We start from the raw sequence: 22524 nt of genomic DNA on the forward strand, positions 1-22524 counted from the left end.
GGTCTGTAGGCCTGTCTTATTAACCCTGTACTGCAGATAGGAGGGGGGCAGAGGTTTAAAAAGAGCTAGGCCTTTTATGCATGGGTTGGGGTTGGACCTGAATTCATTGCACATTAATGTAGCCCGATTTGGGGAAAACTGTATGCATTGGCTTGAATGATCAGGGACAAAACTGTGTGCTAATCGAGCCATGAATACAGATAAGCAGTCTCCCAAGCTCAAATCAAGTCCCACCCCTTTAAATGCTGCTCTGTAATTGGCTTACTTTGCAGTGCTTACCGTGAGAGAAAATTTCCTTCCCCCCCCCAAACCCAGCTGCCACATAAAAAAGCATTTTAACAACAAAAACACATACAAAAACGGAGCAATCTGAAAGAAGGTGCTGGGGGGGGGGAGAAATCCAAGCCTCGTTTTTAAAAAGTCTTTCATTTGCTCAGAAAGAGCTCTGAGGCAGCAGGAAGTGCTTGAATCCCCGCCTCTTTACACACTGCTTCGTGATTGGCTGTGAGAGAAGCCAATCTTCTGTGTTTCCCCCTAATGGAGTATGCACGCTCTGTGACTCTGGAATGAGCCAGGATCAATGGTTTAATTCAGGCCAGAAGAGGAATGGAAAGAGCCGGGTTTGTTTTGCGTCGAAACAGCGTTGAGCTTCCAAGGAACAAGATAGCGTGCATACTGAAAAGTTTGATCCTGGCTGAAACAGGAAATAAAGGAGATTAAAGCGACCATACATAAATGACTCTACTTGCCTAAGAGCACTTAATGAGTTTGGGACAGTGGCAAGGTTCGAATCAGGGATCTTCTGGATCACAGCTTATTCCCTTAGCCACTATGCTAACACCAGGAGAAAGCCATAGAGGGTGGCCCTCACCAGCAGGGGATGGGGTATAGGGTTGCCAGATCCAGGAGAAGAAACTCTTAGAAACTTGGGGATGAAGTCTGGGGAGGACAGGGAGCCCAGTGGCGTACAATGTCACAGAGTCCACCCTTGAAAAGCATCCCTTTTCTCCAGGGGAACTGATCTCTGAAGTCTGGAGACAACCTGTCATTCCAGGGGGAAATGGCCACTTTAGCAATTGGACTCTATGGCATTGAAGTCCCTCCCCTACCCAAACCCCACCATCCTCAGGCTCTGCCCCAAAAATCTCTGGGTATTTCCCAACCCAAAGCTGGCAACACTAATCCCTACCCTCACCTTCATGCCATAGGCCTCTGGATAGTTGCAGCTAGGGTTGCCAAGTCCCTCTTCAGTGGGAGGGGGCGGAGCCTGAGGAGGGCAGGGTTTGAGGAGGGGAGGGACTTCAATGCCATAGAGTCCAATTGCCAAAACGGCCATTTTCTCCAAGTGAACTGATCTCTGTCAGCTGGAGATCAGTTGCAATAGGAGGAGATCTCCAGCTAGTACCTGGAGGCTGGCAACCCTACTGCTGCAGGAGATGAAGTCATCCACAAAATGGTTGTCATGGGAGGTGGAGCTGTTACCCAAATCGGTCTACACGTGTCAGGGCCGTAATGTGCAAAGGCGTCCCCCTTGCTAGCACAGATAGGGTTGCCAGGTCCCTCTTTGCCACTGGTTGGAGGTTTTTGGGGCGGAGCCTGAGGAGGGCGGGGTTTGAGGAGAGGGACCAATGCCGTAGAGTCCAATTGCCTAAGCGGACATTTTCTCCAGCTGAACTGATCTCTATCGACTGGAGATCTGTTGTAATAGCAGGAGATCTCCAGCTAGTACCTGGAGGTTGGCAACCCTAAGCACAGAGCAAACATGCATTTTGGGTATCTTTTGGGCTGATTGAATGGAGTTTGGCAAGCCTAGTTGCTGCTGGAAACCGATTGTTTTCAGCAGCAACTAGGCTTGCCTGGGCATTGGTCTGATTCAGCTGAGTTGCACAGTTGTTCTGAAGGCGACTTTCAGTTGCACTGTCTTTCCTCTGCCAGACTCCAGTGGCAATGCCTTTAAGGATAGGGTTGCCAGGACCCTCTTCGCCACCAGTTGGAGGTTTTTGGGGTGGAGCCTGAGGAGGGCAGGGTTTGGGGAGGGGAGGGACTTTGATGCCATAGAGTCCAATTGCCAAAGCGGCCATTTTCTCCAGGTGAACTGATCTGTATCGGCTGGAGATCAGTTGTAATAGCAGGAGATCTCCAGCTAACACCTGGAGGCTGGCAACCCTATTTAAGGAACAACCTCAGCAACACACCCAAGCAACCTACTCCCAACAGCATAAAATCTAATTACCCCTTCACTTAAAACCGGGAGCCATTTGGCTCTTCCACGCGCCTCCCTCTGCCCGGGTTAACCAGACTGGCTGTCTCCCCCCCCCTCCTCCCGTTAATGAATGGCCAGAGCAAGCTGTTGCAACACTGACCCACTGTGAAGCTCTGCAGAGCCAATGTGGGCTGATCAGTAATAAATATTGATTTGTCTGTAGGAGGAACAGCAGTATTTTATGGGCCTGCGATGGACACCCAAGTGGTGACCAATTTAACATGGGGTCAGATGCTTAATGGGATGCTAATAAGCTATTTATATGAGGGGGCAACAAAACAGAAGGGCTCCCGGGGTGCTGCCGAACATTCTGCCCATTCTGGGGAGGGGTAAGAGACAGGATTGTTTAGATTGATGGTCATTTCTGGGCACAGGTTTGGGTCTCTTTAAACACAGCCAACTGCTCCGGTCAGCCCCGGGGTCCTAGCAAACAAGGCATCCACAGACCCTCAGCCTCCAGCTTTTCTCCAAAGAGCAATAAATTGTAATTCTTCCCTCTTCCGCTGAGACAGAATCATATTTAATTCTTGTACTCTAGGCTCGGGGTGGGGGGTGTCTAATGCTCTATTTCTTGCTCCAATTGAAAAGCCTCGGGAAAGACGTAGGCTGCATTTTCATGGCAAATCACTGGGACCCTCGTTTTAACAAATAAATAACTCGTGTGCGGCTGGAGATGGAGTTTGCAGTTACAAAATCAGCGGTGCCAAATATATAAGGTTGCCAGCCTCCAGGTACAAGCTGGAGATCTCCTGCTATTATAACTGATCTCCAGCCGATAGAGGTCAGTTCACCTGGAGAAAATGGCCGCTTTGGTAATTGGACTCTATGGCATTGAAGTCCCTCCCGTCCCCAATTCCCGCCCCCCTCAGGCTCCACCCCCAAAACCTCCCGCCAATGGCAAAGAGAGACCTGGCAACTCTATGAATACAGAAGGTGCGGAGCTGCTTTGCAAGGGGCGCTTTCTGGCCTTTTCTTGTCCTGCAGTCGCGAGAGGTTTAAGCAGGAGAGCCAGTGTGGTGTAGCAGTTAAGAGTGTTAGACTAGGATTTGGAAGACCCAGGTTTGAGTTCCCCAGGGAAGCTAGCCAGTTGATCTTGGGCCAGTTACACTCAGCCTAACTTACCTCACATCTAAGGGTCCACCCTTAAATGTTTGTAGCCTTTAAAAACTCTTGGGAAATACGATCACATATGTCTTGGGTATCAACCAGTCTGACCCTGTTCCACAAGCAAATGTTAGCCACTGCATGACCTCCTAGTGGCAATACCCGTCCATTATGAGCCATTTGTGAAGCCTTTCAGGTCTATACAAACGTATTGCCATTTCTCCATCACCTTCCTCTCTCTACACCTTCCCTCCTAGAGCCAACACTCTCAGCCATTTTTAACATATCCAGACATGTGACAGTTTTTACTAAGCCAGTGTTCTTTGGAAAAACGACACATAAAGTTGAATCGACCATGCCTGAAATGAATAGTTTTACTGATGTTGTCCCCTGGAGTGAAGTGCATTTATAGCAATGAGGATTGGAGGCTGGAAAATGGGATGCATTTTTTGCTGCCAAACATGACCTCTTTAACTTTTTGTGATAAACGTGTTCTGACTTGGGACAGCTTCACAACATACAAAAAAGGCTGTATAAAGCAGCCCCTTACCGCCTGATATTAACTGCATTTGCTTGAGAGGAAGTGGCAATGATTTCAATGGGATGTACTTCCAAACCTGGGTAACAGAAGCGACTTCATGGTAGAAAGAAGCAGAGAAGAGGGATTTTTTTTGGCAAAATTCAAAAAGATGAATCCAGGCACCCACACTCAGAAAGCAATTAAACGTTCCACTTTAGGTGATTGTGATTCCCTGCTAAGCCATAACTCTTTGTCTGACATGTCCCTTTTCTGAATGGAAGGGTCTAACTCCACCAAATATTTCCCTTCTCCTCTCATGTCATGTCATGGATAGGACACAAAGGAAAGCATAAGGAGATTATCAGGATTTATTTCAGGAAGATATTAATGTCCTTTCATGTTGCTCCCAGGAAGGAAGGAAGGCCGCAGACCGAAAGCATTTAAAGCCATCTCTAACAGAAATCCTGTTAGAATCACATCTGCTATCTGAAGAGTCGGGTGGGTATTCATAAGAGTGAGATGTGTGTGCATGCGTACGTGGAACCAAACATTAGCATTAAGATAGTTTGTATTAATCCAATGGCACACTGTAAGCGGCCAGCTACCCTCTGATGATGCGCCTAACCTGTGTGGTGTTTAAAATGACTAAAGAATGTATAAATAGTGAATTCTGAAAAACAAACAAATGGCCGGAGAGATATGCCCTGATTAACAGCTTCCTGCGGACCTACATTTTTGGGGCCCTGAAGCTTGAACTATTATGGGGGCCCCTTCGCAACCAGCAACAATAGGGCATCGTACAACAAGGTCCAAAGGGCATTGCTGCCCTTGCGAGGACCTTGAGGCTGAAATGGTGGAGAACAGGGTGGGTGGGGTGGAGTCCTTGAAAATGGGCCATACAGTGATGAAATGAAACTACGGAACTATTGAGGATCCAGCTGCCAAAATGTGTGAATAGATTCTGGCGAGCTCAGTGAGCCCTTACAGCTGAGGGTTTGAGCGCTGCAAGCCCCCAAGAAATTTTTGAAATTTGACCAATGACAGGGACATTTTAAGGCCATGTAAAATGGGTATTAGAGCATATTCTGAAGTCAATATTAAGTACTTCAACCCATTGGCTTATGATTTGATCACTTAAAAAACTCCATCGATTTTGTTGAGAAATTCACTCATTAAAAAAAAAGTGGCTTCAGGGGCCCCCTCCGAGATTAGGGGCTCTGAAGCTTAAGCTTCATTAGTTTCACAGTAGATCCACCTCTGCCTGCAGAGGTTACTGGCCAGCCATTAAACACTTGGACACATGACACTGCCTTATACTGAGTCAGGGCCTTGGTCCATTGAGGTCTATGTTGTTTCTTAGACTGGCAACAGCTCCCCAGGGCCTCAGGCAGAGGTCTTTCACATCACCCCACTATCTGGTCCTTTTAACTGGAGATGGCAGGTATTGAACTTGGGACCTTCTTCATGCCAAGCAGGTGGTCTACCACTGCGCCAAGGTCCCTGAACATCTCATCCTCTCCCAGTCCCCATAGTGATCACTACTAATCCAAACAAATGAGCAAAATCAGAACAGGTGGTTGTACCTCAACAGCAATGGTAGAAGAAGAAGAATTGGTTTTTATATGCCAACTTTCTGTACCACTTAAGGAAGAATCAAACCGGCTTACAACCACCTTCCCTTCCCCTCCCCACAACAAACACCTTGTGAGGTGGGTGGGGCTGAAAGAGCTGTAAGAGAGCTGTGGCTAGATCAAGGTCATCCAGCTGGCTTCATGTGTAGGAGTGGGGAAACCACCTTGGTTCACCAGATTAGCATCCGCAGCTCATGTGGAGGAGTGGGGAATCAAACCCAGTTATCCAGATTAGAGTCCACCGCTCCAAACCACCACTCTTAACCACTACCTCACGCTGGCTCTCTATGATGGAACAAATTTTCTTTAAGGTGCCGCTGCACTCCTGTTTTAATTCTTGGCCACTTTACCCTCACAGCTATCCTTCAAGTAGGCTCACCTGAGAGGCAGTGACTTGCCTAGTGTTTACTGGAGAACTTCACAAGTAAGCAGAGTATGAACTCAGCTCTCTTAGGTTAAAATCCAGTGCTCTAGTTTTTATGTCGCACTCTTACACACCTGAGACAATGTAAAATTTACTTAGTGAAAAAGACTCAATAAGACTGAGGGGTTATAACAAATAATGCACAGCCAACATTAGAATCAGCAATATCTTCTTACCAGCATCCTTCCTCTTTTCTCGTGAAAGCTCGTGAACGTTGGCTCCAATATCATCTCTCAAAGCCTTGACAATGTCCTCCAGAGCAGGGATATTCTTGCTGTCCAGGTTTATGAAGAATTCATATTCATCTTTGTTGAGCCGGGAAGGTCGGGACTCAATGTGGGTCAAGTTTATCCCTTTTTCCTAGAAGAAAGAAACTAATACCATAAATATTTTATAGTGACCTAGAAAGAGGCTAGTTAATGGTCCATGCATAGCATTGAGTGAAAAAAATATTCAGGACAAGAATCTTTGTAAAAATTAATATTTGTATTGTTCATTCAAAACCCTTTGGAGGAGGAGGAGGAAGAAGAAGAAGAAGAGTTGGTTTTTATATGCTGACTTTCTCTACCACTTAAGGGAGACTCAAACCGTCTTACAATTGCCTTCCCTTCCCCTCCCTACAACAGACACCCTGTGAGGTAGCTGGGGCTGAGAGAACTCTAAGAGAGCTGTGACTAGCCCAAGGTCACCCAGCTGGCTTCTGGTGTAGGAGAGGGGAAACAAATCCAGTTCACCAGATTAGCCTCTGCAGCTCATGTGGAAGAGTTGGGAATCAAACCCGGTTCTCCAGATCAGACTCCAACCACTCCAAACCACTGCTCTTAACCACTACACCACGAAGGCTCTCCAGATTTAAAGACTCATATGAAAGAAACAGATATAATGATATTGCTTTGTGGACCTTACAGAAGCTTCTCTATAGACAACAGAACGAAGGCAATGGAGACATGAATATGGCCCCCTTCCTTCTTGCCTGCCAGAGCCCACCAAATCTTGATGGGAATTTTAATGAGGATAATTTATTTGTAAATTATTTGCATTTGCATCTTACTCTTCTTCTAAAGAGCTCAGATCACTATTTTGTATGGATGGGCGACCAGAAATTTACTAATCAAGATCTGACCCAAATCACTCTAATATTTGAAAGGTTCTAAATCTGAACAGAGTGGTTTATGACATTAATGAACTTTCCAATTATTCTCTTCTCTCCCTAAGTAGTTTCAGTTTTATGGGCAGAGAGGAGATGGTGACTCAAGAAAGCAGTGTCTGACAAGGTCATTGGCCAACCAGAAAAGCTGGCTGATATTCCAACCAAACAGGATCATCCCCAAAGGCATTTCTATACACAACATTTCCACTTTCTCATTAGCCGGGGGTGGGTCCAATTCTATTTAAGCATTGATCCTGTTTGCCTGAGCAATTTCCTTTTCTGGGGCTGTGACTGAATTGCTTGGGGGGGGGGAGTTTTTGCTTATAGCTATCACCAGGCAGGGCTGCATGACTGTAAGCAATGGCCATCTGTCAGCAATGCTGATTCTGTGACCTTGGGCAGAAGATGAGAGGGAGGGCATCTTGGCCATCTTCTGGTCACTGGGGGTGTGGGGGGGTGGTTGTGAATTTCCTGCGTTGTGCAGGCGGTTGGACTAGATGACCCTGGTGGTCCCTTCCAACTCTATGATTCTATGACTTGGGAGAATAAAGACAGTTAGATCAGGACACATACAGAGTAGAGAGGTAAACTTGTTGTTGGTCATTGTCTAGAAGGCAGGGGCTGGTGGGGGGAAGGGATACAAGCAAAGGAAAGTCACCCTGTATTCCTTGCCCATTATATGGGAAGGATAAGTACATGAAGGCAGGATGGAGGTGAGGCGCAGGGCACCCTACAAAAGGAAACCCAGCACGCAGGGGGTGCCATTTCTGGGGAAACCCAGCACACAGGGGGTGCCATTTCTGGGGAGCAACTCTCGCCGTCCATCCCTGTTTCATGCCACCCTGTGATTATTTTGCAGAAGCCAATGCAGCTTTGTGCATAAATGACAGCTGTTGTAAACAGTTAAATGGGTTCTAGGCATGCACCCCAAAACACAAATCTCTTTGCCTACAGAAGAAGAGGGAATAACTGCATAAATCTGTGTTGATAACAACTACAGGCACTAGTTCAGTAAAAGAGTTGTAAACAGCCTCTCAGGCAGTAATAATGGCCACATAATGTGAAGATTGCTGCATACTAAATGCTATTAAAATACATTGTTTTGAAATTTAATCTTTGTCAAATTCAAAAGCAAGCCTTTACATACTGCTGACAATCTCTCTCTGTGTGTGTCTCTCTCTCTCACACACACACAGAGAGAGAGAGAGAGGGAGAAATCGAAACTGTCTTGTCAAAAGAGACAATAAGCATCCCTGGATGTTCATTTTACGTTTTCAACATTGGGCACTACAGATGAACCTAACTTGTTTGGCCAGATACCAACCCAATAAGGTGAAAAGGTCAGACATGCATTCAAATCCTGAGGTTCAGGGAAGATGCCCCTCCTCAATGAGTTTGCCTCCATGCCAAGAATGCATTTCGCTGGGCTGTGCCCTAAGGTCAAGTTGTTTTAGTTCCCGAAAGGTCTGCATCATACACACAGACAACGCTTTGTGTTTGCTATTGAATTAGGCGCTCACAAATCACAAGAGGACCCCAGCATTAGGGAAAAGTTAAAATTACTCCAAGCAAGATTGATAATGATGGAGACCAGACACAGCCAGTCATAAGTCTGCTTTAAGCTAAGGCTCCATCAGTCTCATCGCTGGAATTAAGGCTTTTGATTTATACGGCTGATTTGGCCAAGGAGACGGACTTCTAAAGGCCAGCAAGCATTCCCCTGATGTTTCACATCAGTAACAGAGGTAGCCTGGATCATACCTTCAAAAACAACAAAGGGGAATGTTGCAGTCCTTTCAGCCGAAGCCCTAGGATTAGTTTTTGGGGATCTCTGGGCTGGTGTAAAGCCCTGGCAACCTCACTGAATAATGGCAGGGTGAGAAGAAGGTGAGACCCCAAGTGACCCCTTTGTGCAAGAACTCATGGGTTCATTGCAGAGGAAAGTGAGTGATTAGGGGACCCCACAAGGGGACAGATGGCCGATACAGCTGTGGAAAGGGGGACCTTAAAGGAGTATCTGCTAGCATTCAAAAAGCCATAGGGTGAAAGGGGACAGGAAAGCAGGCTTATGTGAGGGGACAAATCAGAAGGACTTAACACATAGATCTGCATTCTATGATGGAAGAAATGTAGTAAGTAATAATAATAATATGCTATAGGAACAAAATGATTGCCATAATCCCTATGGTTCCTACACTGCTCTCATAGAATGGGGGAGTGTGTATGGATAATCTGTTATGTGCTTCAGCCCCACACTAAAGTAAAACATCATTTCTCTGTCCCATTTAGTCTTCATGCCTCTTCTCAGTTTCCCAGAGAACACTGGAAAGCAACCACAAAGGAAGCAGCAACACACCAGTAAAGTTACATAAGAACTGGCCCAATATGTGTGGTTTGCCATACTAGTGACTGACCTACCTCACAAGGGTATTGTGAAGCTGAGTGTTAATCTGAGAAAAGAGCTTTATGTATCATGAGATGAGAATTCCAGTTTATGAACTGGTCATTCAATCAGCCCTTAAGATACCCAAAATGCATGTTTGCTCTGTGCTTAGGGTTGCCAACCTCCAGGTACTAGCTGGAGATCTCCTGCTATTACAACAGATCTCCAGCCGATAGAGATCAGTTCAGCTGGAGAAAATGTCCGCTTAGGCAATTGGACTCTACGGCATTGGTCCCCCTCCTCAAACCCCGCCCTCCTCAGGCTCCGCCCCAAAAACCTCCAGCCAGTGGCAAAGAGGGACCTGGCAACCCTATCTGTGCTAGCAAGGGGGACGCCTTTGCACATTACGGCCCTGACACGTGTAGACCGATTTGGGTAACAGCTCCACCTCCCATGACAACCATTTTGTGGATGACTTCATCTCCTGCAGCAGTAGGGTTGCCAGCCTCCAGGTACTAGCTGGAGATCTCCTGCTATTGCAACTGATCTCCAGCCGATAGAGATCAGTTCATCTGGAGAAAATGGCCGCTTTGGCAATTGAACTCTATGGCATTGAAGTCCCTCCCCTCCCCAAACCCCAAAAACCTCCCGCCGGTGGCGAAGAAGGACCAGGCAACCCTACGCAGCAGTTATTTGCTGATTGCACATTCCACCCTGTGTCATAATTCCAGTGGTGCCTGCAGGCTCAAACAGACTGGGGATGCTGGTCTGAAGAGAAGAGCTATGCAGAAGTTCAAAAAGAGCACTGTGTACAGGGAAACAGGGTCATACCACAGCTTTAGAATCTGTATTCAGCCAAATGTGCACACATAGGGGTCTCTGCAAAAAAGTCTATGCATATAAAACTCAATATGTGGCATCAGGACCCTGATTTTTGCTGTCTTCCCAATTACATAGAAGAGTCTACACGTAGATACTCCAACACATAGAGGGGCTGTCTGGAGACATTCATACTCAACCCACAGAGATCTGGTGAATGGAAACAGTGGGTGCAATCCCACTGTTTTCTATGCATCTACACTGCACATGCTTTTGAATGTTGGCACAGCCCTTTAGCCATGACTAAACCCCTATCACTGCGAAACAGTTACAACTAAGTTGCTGTATGGCTTCCATTTGTTTTCATCTTTGCAGCTGCTTCATCAAAGATTAAGAAGATTTCTGTTCTATGCAGAAATTTAATAACATTCATCCAGTTTCAGAGACTTCTGCATTATAAGAATGTACCCAAGTGCGTTCTCCATTATTATTATTAAACGTTTTAATCAAAAATATCTACAGCACGTTATAAATCATAATTACATTTCAGTACTAATGCTCCACCTAGTGTCTAATGCTAGAAGTGCAACTGACGTAATGTGTGTGTTTGCAAGTGCAGCCAAGTCGCTTCCAACTCATGGTGACCCTGTGAATTAATGTCCTCCAAAACATCCTACCGTTAACAGCCTTGAACTGACTTAATACACCCATTCAACTCACCTGCTGACTTCATTATCCTAACTTGAAAGCCTACATTTATGTATGTGGCAGATACTGAGAGATTCAGAATAACTGGTGGGGTGTCTTAAATCCTTCTCCAGGAAATGAGATGTTCCTCTTAAAGTCTCCCTAAAGCATATCTCTGATATCACAGTCAATTTGTCCTTATATAAAAATTGAGCCCAAACCCTCTTACTTCTTTATTACTGCCATGAGATTGGCTGCCTGCTCAGTTTTAAAGTAGCTTATTGTTTAACTATTTTCATCTCCCGGCTAGCCAACTAGCAAAATAGAAATTTGCATCTTCTGAAATATTTTATGCAACTACATGCCAACGATGAATTGGCATGGGGAAAACAAGAGATGGCAATGCTACTTCCAAGGTGCCACAATGAAGGTCATCCCGTATTACCAAATGTTGGCCTTCATTGAAGATTCTTACAACCCAAATACAACACATTAAGGAGTTCTCTTACTCCAGAACTTCTTTTAACCATAGAAAGGACACCACGTGATACAGCTGTTCCGCTATCCCAAGGTCTGATCTGACACCATATCGTTCAACAATTTTTAAATCAGTCTTTGTTTAGATGAAGAGTTTTTAATGCCGAGATTTTTCTGCATTTCCCCCCAATTGCACCAAGGAATTAAATAGTAGCTTTCTATGTCATCCTATTGCAAAGTCAGACTGACTCACTACCCCGTTCTGAGCCAAAACTGTTCAAGAGTTTAATCATGATAATTTCACAATAAATGAGCCAGCATTATGTAACGGATAGAGTGTTGGTCTAGGATCTAGGAGACCCTGGTTCGAGTCCCCATTCTGCCATGGAAGCTTGCTGGGTGACCTTGGGCCAGATTCACATGCACAGCCCAACCTACCTGACAAGGGTGTTGTGAGCATAAAACAGAAGGGGAAAGAATGATGTAAGCCACTTTGGGGGGGGGGAAGGTGGGGCATAAATGAAGTAAATAAATAAATAAATGTCAGTGCACTGGGGTATAGTCAGAAGAAATTTTTTCCCTGGGAAAACGATACAGAGATACTACTTTGTGCTGAATTTTCATGTCGAGGCAGCATGGTGTATCGGTTAGGGTGATAGACTAGGCTCCATGAGATCCAGATTCAACTACCCACTCTGCCTCCTGGATGACCTTGGGCCAGTCAATCCCCTTTCAAACTGACCTACCTGACAGGGTTGTTGTGAGAATAAAAAAACAGGAGGGCAGAATGATACACAATACCCTGAGCTCCTTTGAAGAAGGATGCAATAAAAATATAGCGAAAAAATACATTTTCAGTATAAAGAAGGATTGTCAATCAATCAATCATTCCTTTATTGGCATAAAAAGGCAAAATACAAAAGGATATGAAAGGAATAGAAATATTAAAAGGTGCCCTTTAAAAATAGTTAGTATTTTTAAATATAACATTGCTGGTTGATAATACCATCTAATTAACTGTTTGGCGGGCTTTTAAAACAAACTTTAAAAACTGTGCCACCATCTCCAATATTTGAGGGGAATGGTTATTCAATAAATAGGCGACATTAAAAGAATCTGGGACATTCTGTCTATCAATCAACAGGGGGTTTAATAGTTAATTGCGAGATTCTGTATAGAAACTGCAATAAAATAAGACATGTGCAACTGTTTCAATACAATTGTTGTCACAGGGGCAAAGCCTGGCAGACAGAGGGATTTTCCAAAATCTGCCTTCAAGTAGCGTAGATAGCAAAACATTAAATCTAGCCAGAGAAATGACTCCACGTTGAGAGGGATCACACAGGTGAGTTAAGTATAGGGAGGGTTAGTAAACACCAAAAGGTACCCCTATATGTAATGGTGAACATGTTTTATTAGCAGCACTATTTAGATCTTGGAATCCTATATCTAACAGTCTGCATTTTATCCTTTGGAAAGCAAGAAGGATTGTCAAATTGGGGCTGTCTAAGTCATAATACAACTGAATTCTCAGCAATGTTCAGTCTGTCCAAATGTTGTCTCTTTTGTTCTTTTCGTCTGATGAAACTTTACACCACTGGGCCTTTTCCATGTAAGAGAAACTGGTTAATTTTTAAGCTGGTCCCATCAGAAACAGATATCCTACAGCAAATGACTACGCCAGTTGCATCAATATACAAACATCACTCCCCTCTGGGAATGATGTTAACTTTTCTGCTGCCAAACTACTTTGCAAAAGTGACTCTTTCAAGATAGCCGGAATAGTTTCCCTTACTGAAGCAAACCTGGGTCATGCCAAGCGTATCCCAAATACCGAAAGAGATAACACTTGTTCTGAAGTTCTGTTTGCTTAACAGAAAGGGTAGGGAGAAGCTGAATCATCTTTGTGGATTCAGAGAGTTCCGCGCACTTCTGTGATGTGCTGTAGAGAGACACCACGTCACGCTAACCATTTTTTATTAACAAGGGAGCTGAATTCCACCCAACACAAAATCTATGCTGGAACCCCCAGTTCTAACTGGGACAGAAAGGTTTCTGAAACTAACCCAGATCTTCCACGTTCCATTGGGCATGAGGCCCACTTTGGAAGCAGAATGTGAGGCCTAACCTGCATCAGAACTTTCTGGAACAGAAACAGGTTCTCCTCATCCCTCCTTTGACCCATGCTAAGCACTTCTGGACTTCCTTGGGAACATGTTATCATGAATAAAAAGAAGCTACAAACCACATTATCGCAGGTTGTTTCAGGAGAGCTGCCATGTTGCTCTGCCGTAGAAGAGCTGGATTCAAGTCCAGTAGCACCTTAGAGACTGAGATTTGGGGGGCAAAAGCTTTTGAGAGTCAAAGCTCCCTTTGTCAGATAGTCCAGGTGCTGCTGGAATCGAATTTGTTATCACAGATATTGCTGGCAGTGGTTCCCATGAAGGCAGAGAGGCACTTTGCTATCACAATGGACACTGGAAACACTACCAGCCATATCTGGTAAATCTGTAGGGTTTTACTGTTAGTCATTTACTAATCAAAATCCAATCCAATCAGTGCCAGTTGTAAATACCAGAAATGTTCTAAACCCACACAAAATTATTTGGTTGGTTATCTGACAGTTATTCTGGAATCTCACTGTCTGCTTTCAAAAATTGTGCCTGGCGTTGTTTGGAAATCTTCTGGTCTGACAGATATTCTGGGACTAGGGTTGCCAGGTCTCTCTTTGCCACTGATGGGAGGTTTTTGGGGCAGATCCAGAGGAGGGAGGGGTTTGGGGAGGGGAGGACTTCAATGCCATACAGTCCAATTGCCAAAGTGGCCATTTTCTCCAGGTGAACTGATCTCTATCGGCTGGAGTTCAGTTTTAATAGCAGGAGATCTCCAGCTATTACCAGGAGGTTGGCAACTCTATCTGGAACTCACTTTCAGCTTCCTGGACAGTGTGAGCCAAGAAGGGTCAAAGCATCAAGGGGAAAGAATGACTCAGCATAAATGCATATGTATGTGACAGGGATGCTGAGTACAGCACCATCGCAACTGGAATTTGCCACTATCTGGTACCGCCTGATGCTATAGTGAGTATGCATGCATTAATCAATTTATGCTTGATATGTATGTCTTATTGTATTTTTCATACACATTTGACTGGTGTCTGGTTTCCACTGCTCCAGTATAATTCATAAGTAGGGTTGCCTGCCTCCAGGTGGGGCCTGGGAACCCCCAGGAATTACAGCTCATCTCCAGACTACCCAGATCAGTTCCCCTGGAAAAAAGTGGATGCTTTGGAGGGTGGACTCTATTGCATTGTACCCCACTGAGGTCCTCCCCAGGCTCCACCCCCAAATCTCCAGGAGTTGCTCAACCTGGAGCTAGCAATCCTCCCTGCCCCACCCTCTCCATCAGTGGCCAGGGAGAACATGGCAATGCTATTCATGTCAATCAACAGCAAAACATAATACATTGGAATTGCATTTTTGACCACTGCCACTGGACTATGAATTCTCTCTCCCTGTAGAACCTGGTAAACCACATACCTCAAAAATGCGTAGAATTTTAGCCAAAGCTCCAACTTCTTCCTTGAGAGAGAAGATCAAGGAGAATGCACTACTCTTGAAAGTGTTTTCTTCAATGTACATAGATTCCTACAAAAACAAAATATGTGTTACGTGAAGTTAGCTGCGTCTTCCCTGCTTGGAAATTAACAATATAGTGTATACCACAAGAGAATGGGCCTTCATCAAAAGGCCAGCAGTACTTCCTACATGGATCATTTCTGTTCTAGGCCTCTTGTCATTCAACAATTGATGCACACCAGGGGGGCTCACCAGAAGACCAAAATCCCGCCAGGATTCTTTCCCTCGTGAATATTCATTTCACAAACTTTACATTTTTGTTAAGGCCAGGTTGTAGTCAGTGGTTCTTGTGGGGGGGAGCAAGCTAATGAAAGCCATTCACTACCAATTGCCTTGTTAATGAAGAAACGAAAGAGTCAAAAGACTAGCGGGAGGTTGCACAATTTTGCCATGGAAATCTTGAATCAATCAACAAAGAACTTGTTTAGAGTACCATGTGACCTTGATCTTCTTTACACCAGTTAATGTTGTCCCCAGAAAAGACAGCAGTCCTTTACTTAGATGCCAGTGTGGTTACAGTCTTGTAATTGAACACATCATTTTGGTTCACACAGACACAAAAACCCCTAAGATGGAAGGCCACTACTAAAGGAGAAAGTCCTTCCGAACCCCCTGGAGCCATTCATGTTAACATTCCTCAATGGGAGCTAATTGTTAGGAGATGGTTTCCCATCTGGTCAAGGAACTCATCAGAGCTTGGAGAAGGTAAACTCTCCAGCTAAGGAAGGGAGAAAGTGTGCTCGAATCAAGAAACAACAGGTCTGATGTTTGGAAATCAACCCAGAGAGAAGCTTTGAGTTGGCTGAAGCAAGAGAGGGCAATTCCAAATGGATTAGTCTGTAGCAGCAGAATAAAACAGTAGTCTGGGAGCAGTTTAAAAAAATGAACAAAATTTATTCCAGCATAAGTTTCTGTCAATAAGAGCTCTCTTCGTCAGATGCATTGGAGTGTACGTCCATCGTACCCGATTCATATACACAACAGAAAGTGTGTATGTGTTGGGGATGTTGTAAAGAGAGGCTGGTTCAAAACAAAATCCAACCCAAAGAGTAATCCGGTCACTCAGCATGGGTGCAAGAAACTTTCAACTGTTGTTAGATACACAAAATGTAAAACCTAGTACACAAGTTACTAGTGTATCACCGAAGTAACTACAGATGTTTATCCGTAAGGGTTGGGATGTGTACAGAGTACTGGGGATCTGCTGAGCTGTGGGAGTGTCTCTTGGCCTTCACCTGTGCTCTACTTATATAGTTGTAAATAAGGGAAATTTTTCAAAAATCCGTAAGTCTCCAGTTCACGCTCTCTCTCTCTCTCTCATCAAAGGAAACCAACCCAGAAGAAGTGCTGTCCCTCAAACTTCTCATTGTCTGGAGAGGTTGAGAGTGGGTAACAATACCATACAATATCTGGCATGTAGATAAGAAAGGAGAAGAAAGGCTTTGATTTATATTATGGCATTCCTTGGTAGATCTTTTTGGAATTTTAAAAAATTTGGGAAGTGGGGTTTCTCTGTCCACAGTTTCCACACCATGCTACTCATAATGTTATCATCTGTGTTCCCTTCTCGAGTCATCTTTTCTCTAAACTGAAGTGCTGTAAAGGCTTCACTAGTACCTTCTGCTGCTTTCTGTCTTGACACATGCACATCCTTTTCGTTCACCTCATCATAATGGTTTCAAAGGTGTCTACCAGCACCACAAGAATGATAGAATGGTCTAAGGACAGTTCCATGCATTACAGCGTGATGCTGTGGCTCAGTGGCAAAGCATCTGCTTTGAAGGCAGGTGGTTCCAGGTACAATCCCAAGAATCTTCAGTTTAAAAGATCAGGTAACAGGTGATATGAAAGACCTCCACCTGACAGCCACTGCCTATCAGAGAAGAAAGTACTGACCTTGATAGACCGCTGGTCTGACACGGTATGGCAGCTTTATGTATTCATTTGCTGCAGGAAATGCAAATATGACACCTGTGTTTTTCTACAACAAGCATATAATGTGGACAGCACATATAACATGGCCAGATTTTCCACTTACACTGCTGTGTGTGAAAACTCCATATTACATGTTAATTTATTTCATTTTCATCCCACCCTTCCTCTAAGGACCTCAGGATGCTGTAAGGGATTCTCCCCTCTCCCCTTTTATCCTCACAACAATCCTGTGATGTAGGTCAAGCTGAGAGAGTGACTGGCCTAAGATCACCCAGGGAGTTTCATAGCTGAGTGGGATGTCACAGAACTATCATGCTGCATGATGATCCATCAGTGTCCATCAAGGTAGCTCAACATGGTTGTTGTGGCTGAAAACACCATGAATGCATGAATCAGACCACTGATCTAGTTGTCATTATTGTCTATTGTAACTGGCAGAGGGTCTTCTTTAGGGTCTCCAAGTACACGTCATCATATCACCTCCTACAGTACCAGACCCTTTTAACTGGAGATGCCTAGAAACCTTTGCAGCAAAACAGATAGTTTGCCATTGAGCTACCGACCCTCACCTACCAGCATAAACACCTGAGATAGCTGCAGCAAGTCTTATATGTTGAGCTGCCCTGACCAGTTCAAGCTACTTACCCAAAAGTCCTATTTTATTGAACATTTAAAATGAAAACAATGATGTTGCCCTGAGCTTTACAACTCTAACTTCAGAAACTCACTAAAAATGTGAAAGAACGAAGAAGGGTTGCCAACTTTTCAACTGGTCTCTGACTGTGCATTTTACTGCAGCTTGTTATATGGTAAATTATTAATTCCAGAATTATGCAGTAAATATTGCAGATTATGGCATTGTTAGAAGCACTGGTTCAAGGCCAGTTGAAAAGTTGGCAGTTCCCAGATTATGATATAGCAATAGTTTCACTGCATCCTGTATTTTAAAAATAAAATAACCAACCACGATGAAAACTTGTTCAAATATGAAAGCACGTGGATTAGTGACGAACAGGCCACATTATGGAAGCCATTTACTCTGAAAAACTTATCTACATATTGTAAACATGTATACTCTGCCCTCCCCACAATAAAATGCTGGATGTGGCGGTGACATACCTGAGATGCATCTCCGTTCATGTCATTAACCTTTATAGCCAGTTCCCCCCGCAAGCCACTCATTATCACGACTTTTCTTTCAGTGATAAAAGCCTGAGAAGCTAATTGCTTTTTGCAGGCTGTTATGTGTACAGTGTACACATATATTTCAAGTTGAGTTTACAGCTGGCTGGTGAGTCCCCTTCCTTTGATCCCTCCCAGCGTCTGGCAGAGTTTAGACACGGGGGCGTTTTCCTTCCACACACACCCCGTACCACCCTTTCTGGCTCGGATGGCCGAAATCTTGTATCCATTTTTAAAAGAAAGCCACAGAACTGGAGCATCCATTCACTTCAACATGTGGATTGTATTGGGAAGGCAGTTTGTTTTTGTGCAATATTATAATTTCATCCCTTTGAGGACTCTGGCCTTTCCCCACCCACATGAGCAAACATTAATGATATTCAGCCTTAGAGGCTTTTATTATATCCATCTGCATTTAGTTTTCTTGCCCGTGCAGGGAAGAATCCAAACATATGAGTCCTAAAAGCAATGTTATGCTTACAAATAAAGACCTGCCACCTCCTAGTAATTGTATGTCATCAGTTGGCTTCTACCTGTAAGTAGATTTATTGTGCATAGTTTCCCTGTGTATATTGTGAAGGCAGCACTAAGCAGGTGTACACATTTTAATCACTCCATCCCTCCCAAACAAATGTCAAAGAGGAAGGGTACAGTACAGAGAGCAACATCATGCATGCCTGACACAAGAATTGTGTGTGTAAAGTGCCGTCAAGTTTCAGCCGGCTTATAGCAACCCCTGGTGAGCTTTTCAAGGCTATGGCTCAGAGGCAGAGCATCTGCTTGGCATGCAGAAGGTTCCAGGTTCAATACCCAGATCTCCAGTTAAAGGGACTAGGCAAGTAGGTGATAGGAAAGACCTCTGCCTGAGACCCTGGAGAGCCGCTGCCGATCTAAGTAGACAATACTGACTGTGATGGACCGAGGTTCTGATTCATATAAGGCAGCTTCATGTGTTCAAGGCAAGTGAGAAACAGAGGCAGTTTGCCATTGCCTTCCTCTGCAGAGGCTTCCTTGGAGGTCTCCCTTCCAAGCATGGACCCTGCTTAGCTGCTGAGATCGGGCGACACCAAGCTGCCTTCCCTCCTGAAACAAGAACTACTTTGAACCAAATAACAAAAGCTGGGAATATTCTCTTGATCAATTTTTTATTTTTAAAGAGCTGGGGGGTGATACTCTGATTTGGACTGGGGCCATGTGGCACAGGGGAGGGAAGGTTTAATCCTTTCCACTATTTTGTTGCCACAACCTGAAGACCTCCTGAAGCTGCTATATGCCTGTTCTGGGGCACAAATCAGGCTGGTGGTTATGTTACCTTCAAGTAGTTTTGGAGCCTGCTTGAAACTGGGGAAACAGTGGTGGGGGCAAGCTAATTCCTGCTTTCCCATACTGTAGCCCTGATCTGAACTGGAGCATGCCACCCCCAACATCCCTCACATACGCAGCTACAATTTACCAATAAAAATAGCTGATAGAATCCATTCACAGATCTCTCAGAATCTCTTACCGTTTGTTCCTAAGGGCACATTGTTTGGTAGACACACCATGCATCTGGTTCTTGCTGTGATTGGCACAGGCACACCAATGCCCGAAGCTTTGGAGTATGGTAATTAGGGGCTAAGATGACCATTAGGCATCACACCCATTTTCCAACTCCACATTTTTATTGACCTTTTTCCAAGTCTGTGGTGTATAAACTTAATGTAGAGAAAATGGAAGCTCTGTTGCTTAATTTAAACTGTTTTGATACTCTCTCATCAAATTGGCTTTCAAATATGCAGTTAAATAATGACTACATAATATATTTAGGAGTTAAAATAGGAAGAGATCATCTGAAATCTGGAAAATTAATTACAAATCAGTAATTACAGACATTAAAGATATGATCCATACTTGGGAATCCCTTAATCTTTCTATTATGATCTCAAAATTAAGCTGTTTGCTTGATAATATCTTTGCAATAATTCCTAAGGCTGTTTTGTGTTAATCTCAGGCTTTGTTATTGACGTTATTCATCTCATGCATTTTTTCACACATCCTTGCATCATTGAAATGCCTGACCCAACCATCTGGGACCCTGGAGGAGAATCAATTTCATCTACCACGTAAATGTGGACAGAAAAAAATTGAAACTCCACCACCACAGCTGCTGAGGAGTTGCAAGGGAAGGACAAGCATGGCTACTTTGGCATTAGCTGTCACCAGAAAATGCTCAGTTGCAGGGAATTTGCCTTTCTCTCTCCCTCCCAGCAAAACCACCATTTCATCTGACTGCAAAGGTGAGGACAACAGCACTTTTGCCCCTGCCCAAAGGACACTGGATAGTTGCACCGTTGCATCACAGCAAGAACACCAGGGAAGAGGAAGAAGAAGAGGAAAAAGAAGAGGAGGAGGAGGAGGAGGAGGAGAGTTGGTTTTTATACCCTGCTTTTCTCTACTGTTAAGAAGTCTGAAAACGGCTTACAATCACCTTCCCTTCCCCTTGTCACCAGTGGCGGATTGGCCATTGTGTTAGCTTGTGGGCCCTGTGGGCCCCTGATAAAGTGCCCCCCTTAAACATTAGATAATATGTTTAAAATAAAAATTAATAAGAATTAAACGCTAGCCTTATAATTGTGGGTGGGCCCCCTTTGTCTCCTGGCAACCAATATTTTTAAACCCAGTCCGCCACTGCTTGCCACAACAGACACCTTGTGAGGTTGGTGGGGCTGAGAGAGTTGTGACTGGCCCAAAATCACCCAGCAGGCTTCGTGTGTAGGAGTGGGGAAGCCAACCCGGTCCATCAGATTAGAATCCATGAAATCCATGAAATGAGGAGGAGTGGGGAATCAAGCCCAGTTATCCAGGGTACAGTCCACAGCTCTTTGTTCCGGCTAGGTGTAAATACCTGTGCATGATTGTTCACTTCATTGTAGTATTGTCAGTCTGAACTCCCACCACTACTTTCACCTAGGGCTGTCAATTCGGTTCGGTCCGAACTGAAAACCAACCGAATTTCCCCTGATTCGGTGATTTTCTGTTCGGACGGATCTGAACTCAAAACTGGCGGGCAACCGGGGGGGCCGAATTCAGCGAGTTCGGGAGTTCGCGAATAAATTCGGCAAATTCGGCCCCCCTTCAGGGGAGCCCGCTGAAAGGCGCGGGCTGCCCTTTAAACTGATCTGAGCCTCCCAGCTGGGAGGCGCAGGTCAGTTTAAAGGGCAGCCCTCCCCCCTTCAGCGGGCTCCGCTGGAGAGGCGCGGTCTGCCCTTTAAACTGACCTGCACCTCCCAGCTGGGAGGCGCAGATGAGTTTAAAGGGCAGCCCGCCCCCCTTCAGCGGGCTCCGCTGGAGAGGCGCGGGCTGCCCTTTAAACTAACCTGTGCCTCCCAGCTGGGAGGCTCAGATCAGTTTAAAGGGCCCCCGCGCGCCTTCAGGGAATCCCTCTGAAGGCGCGCTGGGGCCGAATTTTCCCCCGAACTTCGGATCCCCCCGAATTACCAGGGATCCGAAGTGGGGGAGTTCGGACTTCGGCACGTACCGAACCCACAAGGGTCAAATTCGGCCGAATCCGAACTGTACCGAATTTTTTTTTTTTGACAGCCCTACTTTCACCCTTCCCTTCCAGGTCTGGTGTGCTGATGTGCAAGCCCGTGTCTCACCTCCCTTTTGTGTTCAGTGACAGCCCCAGTGGCATCACATATCGAGTTTTAGTTACTTCGATTCACCTGGGGAGAGACTATATATGCAAATATAGCTAAACTCTCTTTGTAGTGGAAATGCAATACTCATTTGCATATGGGGGGTGTCGTCAAGTCACAGCTGACTGATGGTGACCCCGTAGGGTTTTCAAGGCAAGAGATGTTGGGAGGTGGTTTACCCTTGCCTGCCTCCGCCTCATGACCCTAGTATTCTTTGGAGGTCTCCCATCCAAATACTAGCCAGAGTCAGGGCTGAAAGTGTGTGACTGGCCCAAGGTCACCCAGCAAGCTTCCATGGCGCTAGCGGGGATTTGAACCTGGATTTCCCAGGTCCAATACCTTAACCACTGCACCATGCTGGCTCTCTTGTATATGGAGCGAATAAAATTTCTGTTTGTTAGCACACCATGTGTTACTGGGATGGGTTCTTTCTACTCTCCTCCCTTCAGGAGATTCCTTCTCTGTGTTTGTTTTTAAACTTTCTGATACAGAAAAGTTGCCCTTTAAACCTTATTTAAAATCTTTTAACTGTTTTTAGGTTTAGGCATTTTTTTTTAGAACAGCTAAGACCCTCTAACAGTGACATTTACCCTTTCCAAGCAGACATGTATAACCGCAATCTGTAACATGATCC

The 22524-nt window shown here is 44.9% G+C and overlaps 1 protein-coding gene across 1 annotated transcript in view; it reads right to left on the minus strand.

The window, feature by feature from the left end:
• Window positions 1-22524, minus strand: part of PAH (phenylalanine hydroxylase) — a 54589-nt gene that overhangs the window by 23487 nt on the left and 8578 nt on the right. The window contains exons 2-3 of the mRNA XM_056846568.1: window positions 14998-15105; window positions 6119-6302 (exon numbers count right to left, since the gene is read on the minus strand). Of these exons, the coding sequence (XP_056702546.1) occupies window positions 6119-6302; window positions 14998-15105 (292 nt within the window). The remainder of the gene's footprint in view (window positions 1-6118; window positions 6303-14997; window positions 15106-22524) is intronic.

This window comes from Euleptes europaea, chromosome 3 (genome assembly GCF_029931775.1).
Source record: "Euleptes europaea isolate rEulEur1 chromosome 3, rEulEur1.hap1, whole genome shotgun sequence".
NCBI lineage: Eukaryota > Metazoa > Chordata > Lepidosauria > Squamata > Sphaerodactylidae > Euleptes > Euleptes europaea.